General features: G+C 37.4%; 1 protein-coding gene across 1 annotated transcript in view; it reads right to left on the bottom strand.

Moving 5' to 3' along the window:
* Positions 1-5,247: 5,247 nt before the first annotated feature.
* Positions 5,248-13,767, bottom strand: part of LOC140232499 (HEAT repeat-containing protein 3-like) — a 105,457-nt gene continuing 96,937 nt past the window's right edge. Inside the window, exon 17 of the mRNA XM_072312593.1 lies at positions 5,248-5,490. Within this exon, the coding sequence (XP_072168694.1) occupies positions 5,362-5,490 (129 nt within the window). The 3' untranslated portion in view covers positions 5,248-5,361. The remainder of the gene's footprint in view (positions 5,491-13,767) is intronic.

Below are 13,767 nucleotides of genomic sequence, written 5' to 3'. Positions count from 1 at the left end.
ACATGCCACAAACGAAACACTGAAAACCGAATTCACGCTATCCACGTCTTTTTCCGTTTTGCAGAGAACCGTTCCTTCCATGTTTTCTTCTAAATCACGCAATAAGACACAGGAATGCCTTCCGATGTTCCTACTAAATCATTACACATAATCTGATTTTCTTTTCCGCGAGATACGCCTGCGTGATATTAGGGCAGACCACACCGCAACGAAAAAAAAGAAAAAAAGATAACGCATTCACAAACTTTTCATGGAGCGACACTTGTGGCCAAAAATGGACAATTGGAATGCGTGTGCAACTCATTATTATATCCTTTCCATTTTTAGTTCCGACTTCCAGTTCTTTTGCTGCTTAGCAAATATGAGTGTGGATGATAAAAGCCGAAATAATTAATAAAATCATCGCGATCCCGTCGGGTGACAGTAGCGTAAAAATAGTTGAATAACGCATGTTAACCTCCTTAATCGCTGTTCAGAAAAAGAAACAAACGCATTTATTAATTTGAATAGATCTGGATTTGTTCATTATCATTTAACAAATGAATATTTAAATATGAGTGTGTATGATTAAAGCCGAAATAATTAATGAAATCATCGCGATCTCGTCGGGTGACAGTAGCATAAAAATAGTTGAATAACGCATGTTAACCCACTTAATCGGTGTTCAGAAAAAGAAACAAGCGCATTTATTAATTTGAATAGATCTGGATTTGTTCATTATCATTTAACAAATGATAATTTAAATATGATTGTGTATGATTAAAGCCGAAATGATTATTGAAATCATCGCGATCTCGCCATGTGACAGTAGCGTAAAAATAGTTGAATAACGCATGCATGTTAACCTACTTAATCAGTGTTCGGAAAAAGAAACAAATGCATTTAACAGTTCAAGGATGTACAAAACGCAAAGAGATTTTCGAAAGAAAATAAAGAACGCATTTTTAATCCCGTCGGACGCAACGATCATATATTGTATAAAATTACAGCCGAAATGATTCATGAAATAATCGAATTCCCGCTGGGCTCCAACAGCGTAAAATACCTCTCAAGTTAACGGTAAACAACGCATGTATGTTACTCTGAAATTATCGCGATCTCGCCAGGTGACAGTAGCGTAAAAAATAGTTGAATAACGCATGTTAACCTAAATCAGAAAAAGAAACAAACGTATTTATTAGTTTGAATAGATCTGGGTTTGTTCATTATCACAATTTTAACACTGCATTTCACAATGAAGATTTTTCTTTCTTTCAGAATGGTCTATGAGGTACAGATTTGCGTAAAAAGGATCACAACGTAACCTTCCACATTCAATCCTGTCGCATATTTTTCAAGAACGGATGTACAAAACGCGAAGAGATTTTCGGAAGAAAATAAAGGACGCATTTTTAATCCCTTCGAGCGCAACGATCATATATTGTACATGATTACAGCCGAAATGATTCATGAAATCATCGCATTCCCGCTGGGCACCAACAGCGTAAAAATACCTCGCAAGTTATGGTAAATAACGCCTGTATTTTACTCTATTTGCGCTGCTGTTAGGAAAAATTAACAAACAAGAAATACAATAAAGAATTATCTCATTTCAACCCCTACTTTTTCATCTAATTCACAAATAATTTCCCTTTATTATCTCAATAATAATGATCCATAATTGTGTAATAACAACGCAAAGGATGTTCTTAAGTTTCTTTCATTGATGGGTATATTCCGCTGTCGTGCTTATGTTTTTCTTTGTTTTTGATGCGTACGGTTATAACGAGGTACCGGTTATAACGAGGTAATATCGCCGGTCCCACGGACCTCGTTATAACGGGGTTTCACTGTATTTCTCTTCTATCTTTCAATGTACGGGAACAATATCACTTGAGTATGTCAACGAACCAGAACAAAAAAGAGGCTTGGCCGACGGCCTAGTTTTGTTTTAGCACATTCTCAAAATGCACTTCCATTTAATGGCTCATCAATGAAATTCAAGGGAAGTGCACACAGTCTAAAGACAATATTCATGCTTTTATAATGACAAAACGCAATAAGAACACGCCTAAACAAAAGTAATACAACACATATGAACACATAACCATGGAGTGAATAAGTTACAGAAAAAAAGACAAAAATCTGAGTCAAACATATAAGACCATCGTGAGAGGCTAATATCGCTCAAGTTGAAGTACTTTCTCCAATCCCAAGGACCTCAACTCGTGCAAATTTTAGTGCACAGTCGCGTTAGGTATCTACTCTTGGCAATGACAAAGATTACAAACTGAACTGATAGCACGTCTATCATAGTAGATTTATGTCATTAAATACATAGAGATACTTACAGTATCACCAGTCAATGGTAAACGGGGTGCATGGACATAATATAAAACACGCATGTATGTCAGCGAGGTACTGTAAATCCAAAAACATTCACGGCATGAAAGTTTTGTGAATCACTACTGGCACTGAATGTGTTGAGTAGACAAGCACATTCACTCACTTGCATTTCAGTTGCGCAAATCTTGGCTCATTGCAAGATCTGTCTAAGCTTCATGAACATGAAAATTTCTGGGTTCACAGCATAGATAAGATATGACTTCCACAAAGCAACCATTTCGAGCAAGGCGTTTATTCCAAGTGTCAAAAGATACAGAGGGTGAATTATTCCAACTACGACTGAATGATCAGAACAAAATATGAGCATATCACATAAAAACTGACATCTCTAAAAACATGACAAACTTTCCCACTGTCCCTTGATATTTAACTGTGTATGGGGGGAACATTATGCATAGAAGATGAAATACACTTCCAATTCAAGAAGTTACCAATGCTGGGTTGAAAAGAAATACAGTGAAACCCCGTTATAACGAGTTCGGTTATAACGAGGAACCGCTTATAACGAGGTGATCGCGTCGGTCCCGTTTTCCTTTGCGTGTAAACCTATGGCAGAACGAATCGGTTATAACGAGTTCGGTTATAACGAGATTCCGGTTATAACGAGGACAATTTCGGTGCATCATGATAAAGAAAAACATAAGCAATTTGATCGGATATAACGAGGTTCCATTTCTTGACTAAATTGCCGCTTTCAAACACGCGACAAACGAAACCCTGAAAACCGAAATCACGCTATCCACGTCTTTTTCCGTTTTGCAGAGAACAGTTCCTTCCATGTTTTCTTCTAAATCACGCGATAAGACACAGAAATGTCTCCGATGTTCCTACTAAATCATTAAACATAATCATTCGATTTTCTTTTCCGCGAGATACGCGTGCATGATATTAGGGCAGACCACACCGCAACGAGAAATAAAAAAAGATAACGCATTCAAAAACTTTTCATGTAGCGACACTTGTGGCCAAAAATGGACAATTGGAATGCGTGTGCAACTCATTATTATATCCTTTCCATTATTAGTTCCGACTTCCAGTTCTTTTGCTGCTTAGCAAATATGAGTGTGGATGATCAAAGCCGAAATAATTAATGAAATCATCGCGATCCCGTCGGGTGACAGTAGCGTAAAAATAGTTGAATAACGCATGTTAACCTCCTTAATCGGTGTTCAGAAAAAGAAACGAACGCATTTATCAATTTGAATAGATCTGGATTTATTCATTATCATTTAACAAATGATAATCTAAATATGAGTGTGTATGATTAAAGCCGAAATAATGAAATCATCGCGATCTCGTCGGGTGACAGTAGCGTAAAAATAGTTGAATATACGCATGTTAACATACTTAATCGGTGTTCAGAAAAAGAAACACACGCATTTATTAATTTGAATAGATCTGGATTTGTTCATTATTATTTAACAAATGATAATTTAAATATGAGTGTGTATGATTAAAGCCGAAATAATTAATGAAATCATCGCGATCTCGCCGGGTGACAGTAGCGTAAAAATAGTTGAATATTGAAACGCATATTATTAACCTACTTAATCGGTGTTCGGAAAAAGAAACTAATGCATTTTACAGTTCAAGGATGTACAAATCGCGAAGAGATTTTCGAAAGAAAATAAAGAACACATTTTTAATCCCGTCGGACGCAACGATCATACATTGTATAAAATTACAACCGAAATGATTCATGAAATTATCGAATTCCCGCTGGGCTCCAACAGTGTAAAATACCTCTCAAGTTAACGGTAAATAACGCATGTATGTTACTCTGAAATTATCGCGATCTCGCCAGGTGACAGTAGCGTAAAAAATAGTTGAATAACGCATGTTAACCTAAATCAGAAAAAGAAACAAACGTATTTATTAGTTTGAATAGATCTGGGTTTGTTCATTATCACAATTTTAACACTGCATTTCACAATGAAGATTTTCTTTCTTTCAGAATGGTCTATGAGGTACATATTTGCGTAAAAAGGATCACAACGTAACCTTCCACATTCAATCCTGTCGCATATTTTTCAAGAACGGATGTACAAAACGCGAAGAGATTTTCGGAAGAAAATAAAGAACGCATTTTTAATCCCTTCGAGCGCAACGATCATAAGATTACAGCCGAAATGATTCATGAAATCATCGCATTCCCGCTGGGCACCAACAGCGTAAAAATACCTCGCAAGTTATGGTAAACAACGCCTGTATTTTACTCTATTTGCGCTGGTGTTAGGAAAAATTAACAAACAAGAATTACAATAAAGAATGATCTCATTTCAACCCCTACTTTTTCGTCTAATTCACAAATAATTTCCCTTTATTATCTCAATAATAATGATCCATAATTGTGTAATAACAACGCAAAGGATGGGTATATTCCGATGTCGTGCTTATGTTTTTCTTTGCTTTTGATGCGTACGGTTATAACGAGGTACCGGTTATAATGAGGTAATATCGCCGGTCCCACGGACCTCGTTATAACGGGGTTTCACTGTAGTGTAAACTGATGACAGCGCAGGGTACTTAGAACTAAATAATATCAAATTGGAACATTGCTGATTCCATTTAGAAACTAATTTAGTGCATCTGATTATTAAATGCATATATGCACCTACACCTTATATAGCCAGCTGTGGACTGGCTCCTAGAACTTCTACTCAGAAAGTAAAAATAATGCCCAGTCACATGGCAATCATTTGATGAGAATCCAGACTACGTATGTTACATGTTTGGCATTTTAAAATTGGTCCACCAATATGCTACTTCCAAGACTTAATGGACTGACTGTATGAACATGATACACTACTGTACCTCTTTCATTCCGTGTGAGAAAATTATTTCCTTTTTTTTTTCTTTTTTTCTCAAAGACGTGTGCATGGCTTTGGCAATTACAAAGAGTAAAAAGTCTTAAAATTGATTCATATTTACAATAAATATTTGTTGTTACCACTCTGTGCATTGAAGTTCTGGAGTTCAGGTTGGAGGGGAGGCTCCCAGAGAGCGCTCCTGATTATCTTTGTACTTGATGAATCGCCCAAGGTTTGTCCTCGCATTCATGATAATTGGCAGGTGCTCCCCTAGCATACCTCTGTTTTGGCGTAGCTGTGTAAAAATAAGGCAGCAATAGGAAACCAAAATTAAATCCCAAGTTCAAATTAAAGGAACTATGCCATGCAAATGCACATAGACTTGTGTTGACTCATAATACACATCATCACTGATGTGGCTAAATGAATGTCTACAGCGTAAATACATGCCATATATTTCATAATAATTTTTTTTACTATTTTTCCTCAGATTATTTGGATATGCCACTGAAAAACCCTTCCAAACCATGATTCTGAGAGTAACAATCGTCATCTGTCAATCATTGCTAAAGTAATGTAAATATGATTAACAAAACACATTGGAATGCACCTGTAGTGATGTCACAATTTTATACAGTACTCACTGCATAATTGTGAAAGGCTGGTAGCAGCAAACACAGAAGGCTTATTAATTTTGTTCTTACATGCCTACTGATGTATTTCTTTCTTTATGATCATTCATAGCTTGGGCATGTAGGATTTTCCATATGAATCCATATTCTATTTCATATTTCATTTCATATATCATATTTATTACACAAGATCCTGCATGCTCACCCATGAGCAGTCAATTTACTGTGCACGTGAAATACACTAGCTGGGAAAGCAACTTTCCCTCACCAGTCAATATACAGGGGAATTCTGTTACAATGAGATTGGATAAAACAAGAATCCGCTAATAATGAGATAAATCGTCCAGTACATACTAAGTTTGCATGTTAACCTATGGGAATATGATGTTCCGTTCATAGCGAGATAATTTTCGGGCCTAAAAACAAGAAAAACAAAGACAAAACTGAGGGGATATAACAACATTTTTTTTTCTTTTACCAAACTAAACAATGGGCAAAATTGCACACTGTTTTAAAAGTGGAGAAGGTCCATTCTCCATGAAATTGTTTGAATTATAGTTGCGTGCAGGCAACGACTAACATCTGTCAGTGCCAACAGGATGCAATCAAGGAGCACACGAAGTCTCTTTCTGTGGGATGAGATGGAACAGATAGGAATATCTAGAAGCTACAATGTATAGCCTTTGCTAAAGAGTACACTTACATGTTATCACAAATGCTACAATTCGAATTGATGTTTGTTTGGGTTTTTTTTGACTGAAACAAGAAGAAAAAAAAAATTTGCATTTATGTATCTGACATGTTAAGTTAACCTTACCACTCCAATGTACAATTTTCTGATTTCGAAAAATGTATTTGTGATTGAAAGCCGAATAAATAATAATAATAATAATAATAACCTTTCCTACAAAGATAGGTAAAGGGAGTATCTCACCTAGAGCAGAGAACGTTTGTGAATGTAGCGAATTGTAGGCTTCATGAGAAATTTTGAACATGTTCACGATTTTTTTTGCGATAAGAAAAACTGGCTGCAACAAAGAAAACTGTTTTTGAGTTTGACTGCAACTGTTACTGAACCCTGATGAAATCTAAAATTTGCTAAAAATTTGCTACTTTTGCAAACAATAGCCGCTCTGTTAGGTACCCATTTACGTATCTTTTGATTATGAGAGAAATTTAATACAATGAGGTTATATGCTAAAAACAAAACAAAACAAGGCAAGTGCCAAATTGTGTCTCGCCCATTCGCGTACAAGGAATTGATATTTTTTATAACTCCCAGAAGTTAATTGACCTGCTTATGACCTTTGACCTTGTGGTGACCTTCAACACCCCAAGGGACATTTACCATCCAAGTTTGGTCACAAACGGACAAAGGGATCAAAAGTAATGAGCTATAATCGAAATGCGCCATAAAAACTTAACATTGGGCCCTAAAAATTTGTTGACCCCTTTTTGTGACCTTTGACCTTGTGATGACCTTTAACTCCCCATGGGACATCTACCATCCAAGTTTGGTCACAAACGGACATAGGGATCAAAAGTTATGAGCCACAATCAAAACGTGCCCTAAAAACATAACATTGGGCCCTAAAAGTTTGTTGACCCCTGTATGTGACCTTTGACCTTGTGACGACCTTCACCTCCCCAAGGGACATCTTCCATCCAAGTTTGGTCACAAACGGACAAAGGGATCAAAAGTTATGAGCCATAAACGAAATGCGCCCTAAAAACTAAACATTGGGCCCTAAAAGTTCGTTGACCTCTGTCTGTGACCTTTGACCTTGTGGTAACCTTCAACTTCCCAAGAGACATCTACCATCACCCAAGTTTGATTGCCATTGTAGCAACACGTGCTGAGTTACGATAAGAGAGTCTTGCAAGTAAACTTTAACATATGACCTCAAACGACTTTTGACCTTATCATGTGACCTCTTACGGCACCATAACATGAAGGTACACCCAGTGCATCCATCACCCAAGTTTGATTGCCATTGTAGCAACACGTGTTGAGTTACGTGTGATAAGAGAGTCTTGCAAGTAAACTTTAACGTATGACCTCAAATGACCTTTGACCTTATCCTGTGACCTCCAACGGCACCATAACATGAAGGTACCCCCAGTGCATCTACGTTGTATGACCCAAGTTAGGTTGTAATCCAAGCAACTTATGTGAAGTTATTTGTCAAAAGAGAGTCTTGCAGGTAAACTTTAACATAGAAAAGAGAGTCTTGAACATACTCTTTAATATATATGACCTCAAATGACCTTTGACATCATCACATGACCTCCGACAACACCATAACATGAAGATACCCCTAGTGCTTCTATCACCCAAGTGTGGCTGCCATTGCTGTAACAGTTGCCAAGTTATGCATCATAAGAGAGTCTTGCAGGTAAACTTTAACATTTGTGACGGACGGACGACGGACGGACGCCATTTGGATCCCTTAGTCTCGCCTTCACCTCCGGTGCGCGAGACAAAAATTAATTAACTCAAGTGTATCTAATCTAAATACTATTTCAGTCCATTCTGTGATCAACAGTTCGCGGATGATAGTTTGTTTTCATAACAGGCACCCGTCAATCTCCTCATCAGGTAAAACATTCATGCAAAGCATGTATTCAACTTGATAATGCATCACAACAAGCTTAAAGCGCATGGTGCTCTGGCAGTAAAAGTAATCTGGGTAAAGCACGCATTTTGCAGACAGCACTGTAAAGCAATAGCGAGAGAAATATAGGATGTTTGGCATGGTTTCCTTGAAGGAAATAAAAAATGAGAGTATAAATTGTGATGTAAACTTTCACCATAATGCACGTGAGTTATATCAATAATTTGTCAAAAATGAACTAGAAATGTCGCTATGGCGACTGATGCCTCCGCCATAATGCATGATTCTCCCAATAGGCGTATAGTACAATGTCTTCACAATGCGTGATCCATGACAGTTTCACATAACTGGCAAATTATTGAAATGACAGGTTTGTCAGAAATGTTTTGAACTAGGTTTGCTACAATTTTCTAAGAGTGCAGGTACACATATTTGGGGAATTTGGGGGAAGTTTATGCATTGAGTTATTTCCAAGGTACGAAGAAAGAGTGTGATGACGGTACAAAATAGATTTTACTTTATTTTTTTTTTTTGGGGGGGGGCATTGAAACCTGGCCTTTGACCCTTAACCTTTGACCTTCTGGCTGGAAATTTCCCGGAGAATCTCCATTAGGTAATGCATGTTTTGAAACTAATAATGCAAGCATTGCATATACTAGTATATGAGGGAAATAGTAAAATTTTGAGGAGTTGACCTTGACCTTTGACCCCTGACTATTGACCCATGACCCCTGAATTCCCTAGATAATCCCTGCCAGACAGTACATGCATATGTACCAAGTTCCAAGAACTTGAACCATTTGCGAGAAAAGTAATATTGCAACATTTTCACCTAACCTTTGACCTTTTGACCTTTGACCTTATGACATGTAACTCTCTCTGGAGAATCTTTACGCAGTAGTACATGTCCACACCAAGTTTCAAGAAAATACCTTCGGGCATTGCATAGATATGGGAGAAATTGCAACATTTGTAGCATTTGACCTTGACTTTTTGACCTTTGACCTCTTGCCAATGTCACTAAAATCTACTCAACTAATTGTCCCATCATACATCATCCTTGGACCAAGTTTGGTGAAAGCTGCTTCATCCAGTTTTGAGTTATCACGTAAACAGATAAATTTTAGGATTTGACCTTGATCTTTGACCTTTGACCTCTGTCCGATTTCACTGAAAAACTAATCAAGTAATTGTCCCATCATACATCATCCTCCAACAAAGTTTGGTGAAATTTGCTCCATCCAGTCTCGAGTTATCGCGTAAACGGATACAATTTCATGATTTGACCTTGACCTTTGACCTTTAGCCGATTTCACCCAAAATCTGATCAAATAATTGCCCCATTATACTTCATACTTGGACCAAGTTTGGTAAAATTCCAGTAAATATTACTCAAGTTATCGCGTAAACGAAAGCGGACGTACGGACGGACGGACAACTCGAAAACATAATGCCTCCGGCACCACTTCGTGGCGGAGGCATAAAAACCTAACTTCAGACTTTTAGTCACAGCTCCCATCCACACAAGTTACACTAAACGCAGCTCCCATCCTTGAAAGTTATGCTTAAAGTAGTCATCATGTGAAAAATAGCTTGATATTCATAAATAAAGTGAATTATACATTTCTTGAAATCTTAAGTCTCTAGGAATATGAATAATTAAGTTTCAGAACATGAAAATGTCTCTAGAATGAGGGAAAGATGGTGTTTTGAGCCCCTTTTCTGACTGCTAGAACCCGATCTGACGGCAAAATTTTGGGGACTGAAATTATGACGTCACGCAAGGAATGAATAGCCCTGTGCTGATGCCCTGTTGCTACACAGTGCCGTGGTTCAAAGCGTGGAATCCGCGTGATTTACTAAGGAGGCGAAGTCCCTTCACAGAATCAGCGACAAGTTGGTTATAATTTTTGCAAATTTTTACTTATTGAATCCATCTTGCTTAGAATTACTAGTAAGTATACCGATGATATCTTTTTAGACTTCTACTTGCACTTTGCGTCTCAGTCTCACCTCTCAAACGGCTTGTAGGCCTACATGATCTAGATCCAACGCCAGTGACAATACTCAAACCGTGATTGTACAATGGTTAGATAAACGCGGCACCCCCAGAATGGTGTTTCAAACCACATTCTCAAACACCATTCCAAACGCGTTTTGAAACGTGATTCTCTCTCAAACGCAGCCTTAGACTCTCCTACATTATCACTGACCTGTACTCTATTTCTTTCTCACCACTCTCATTCCTTTCCCATCCATGTTTATAGTTCTCATGCCAGCTTGTTGTCACATCTGATCCTTTTGTTTAACTCTTTATGTGCCACGTTCGCACATCCGACTCAGTTGACGGCGTGCCAACTTCGCATATTCTGCCCAAACCCACAAACCTGCTCAAAACCAGTCGATAAATCGCCAAATGGCACAATACAGTGAAAGCCTTTTCTGGTGCTTCCGTTCGTTGCACTGTCTCACATATAACTTGCATTCTATGTGGTGATTGACTACCAAGCGATGTTCACTAATAGATTTGCATGTAAATTCTAAGTTTCTGTCACTGCTATGTGTGCAAAAGTCATGCCTTTACAGCAATGTAGCAACTGGTCATTTAAAGAAAAGCAATTATCAATTAGCTGCTTGGTGGAGGTCTGCACTCTCAAAGTGTTTGAATATGTAAATACAGTTTATGCAATTTTCATCAAAGCATAGCTTGGCATTTCCTCTCCAACTTTGCTCACTATGTGTCCAAATCTATAGAAGTTACAAAGACTTGAAAAACAGAATGTTTTCTCAAAGCATGACTATGTTAGCGTCTCAGAATAATGTGGCACACAGGGGGTTTCCACAATGGCACATAAAGAGTTAACATTCCATGTTAATAGTTCTCACCCAAGCTCGTTGCCACCTTCACTGGTATGTTTTCATTGGTAGTCTTAGTGAATTGGGTTCTTTCATTTTAGTTGGTCTCTTCAATTTCTGTTACTCCTGTTGGTCCTCTTTATAGTTAATTACCTCCACCAAGGAAGGAGGTTACGTTTTTATCGCCGTTGATTTGTTTGTTTGTCTGTGTGCAAACAAGTCAAAAAGTTGGGGATGGATATGGATGAAACTTGCAGAAAAGTTAATGACACAAGGAACAGATGATTAAATTTTGGTAATATGGGAATTTTTACGGATTTTTGATATTTCTGCAGATAGGGTCAATGAACTGGGGAGTTCAAGCTGAGCATATTTGAGGTTTGCATACACATGTGCTCTGCATGGGCGAGGGGCTGTGCAGCTGGAAGCTGATGACGTAAACAAAAGGCTTCTATATTGGGAAATTGGACAATATTCAGCATGTGTATATGGATGGAAATTAGCTGCTTGGTGGAGGTCTGCACTCTCAAAGTGTTTGAATATGTAAATACATTTTAAGCAAGTAATGTTTCATTGTGTTGAGGTTTGCTGAGGGCAAGTCAGCCTGCAAATAAACCAGTGCTCCTCAGTACTTGAATCGTGCAGGACTCGTGTTTACAGTCCGCATCCCTGAACCTGTAGCTTTCCTAAACTTATAACAGGACTTCCCTTTACAAGCAAAAATATTTGTCTGCTCACTTGAAGGCAATCAAGCCAGGATTTTGTAGTATTTATGATGATACATGGATAAAATAAATAGACTGGCAGACCTGACTGTGGTCCATGCTTTCTCTGCATGTGTTCTTTTTTTTTTATTCATTACTCCTTTTGTGTGTGTACAAAGTGTATATAAAGTAGTACACTGTATGTGTGTATACACAGTACATTCTGCTTGTGTCATACAATCATAAGACTCTGTGTGTGTCATACACAAATCTGTTGTACTGAGTAGCCAGAGAGCCACATGGCTGTTATGGAAAGCCAGATATGTAAATGATATATAAATCAGTCATAACATTATCATTGACCAAGTACTGGATACTACATTCCTTCCTACCTCGGATAGGACCATAACCAGTATGTGCTGATTATTCTAATTATGTGATGCGTTCAGTATCACGATTCATAATGTGTCCTGTAGTACCATTAGCTATGAGTATGATAGCATGCAATGCTTACGGAATGTTTGAGTTTAAAGGTGTAAATCTAAAGTGACTATGATGAGAACTATGATCACTCGGTATAACTGTATTACTGGCCTTTTGTAGAACAACCACTGTAATGAAAATCCTGCTTACGGAATGTTTGAGTTTAAAGGTGTAAATCTAAAGTGACTATGATGAGAACTATGATCACTCGGTATAACTGTATTACTGGCCTTTTGTAGAACAACCACTGTAATGAAAATCCAACTAACTTAGAACTTTTTTTTTTTTTTTTTTTTTTTAAACATATGTGAGACTTTTCACATTTGATATATCCTGAACCAAAATATACTTCAACAAGAAACCAGTATATCCAATCAACTGTTACTCTTCTCTTCAAAAATTCACGACAATGTATATGTGAGACTTTTCACATTTGATATCTCCTGAACCAAAATATACTTAAACAAGAAACCAGTATATCCAATCAACTGTTACTCGTCTCTTCACAAATTCACAACAATGTTCTATGTACATCATATCAAGGAATTAACCAGATGTATAACGTTTACACCCTTATTGGCTTTTCACTTCCAATACCACTTTCTCTATCATACATCAGCTATTGTCTGAACTATGATCTAATATGCCTGTGTTATACAGGTCATAAATTCACAAGGAATTTTCGATAATATGCTCACCCATACAACACTTGGTAATGGATGACATACTAATGAAGTTCTGTGACTTGAATACCTATAACTTTGTATTTGCAGCGTTTGTCTATCCTCAAATGTCCGGGTATTTGTATCACTTGTGTGCAATTCATAACAATCAGATACAAATAAAACTGTCACCTGAAGTATGTTGCCATTTGGTGTCAAATAATTACACAATATCCTTTTCGACAGTCATAAAATAGATTTCTTTATGCTATCGTCACAGCTTACCTAATATTTTGTTTAGTGCACAGCACATCCAACAAACTCATAACGTTCATTTTGAACAACTTTACAAACATACGTATGTGTTGTATCCTAGTGCACAGCACGTCCAACAAACTCATAACATTGTTCATTTTGAACCACTTTACAAACATACATGTGTGTTGCATCATACCATATTTCCAACAACTGTTCACATGTTGCAATTTCCTCACACGTACCCTATAGGCAGAACAAATTCACTATCTCGGAAACTTGAACAACTATCAGCTTTGCCACTCTGGCACATTGTGAAAATGACCATAAAAGTAAACTCTTACAATGCAAATTGTCAACTGACA

The sequence above is a fragment of the Diadema setosum genome, chromosome 9 (genome assembly GCF_964275005.1).
Source record: "Diadema setosum chromosome 9, eeDiaSeto1, whole genome shotgun sequence".
Classification (NCBI taxonomy): Eukaryota; Metazoa; Echinodermata; class Echinoidea; order Diadematoida; family Diadematidae; genus Diadema; species Diadema setosum.
Note: the sequence above shows the minus strand (reverse complement) of the source record. Positions and strands in the feature narration are given on the sequence as shown.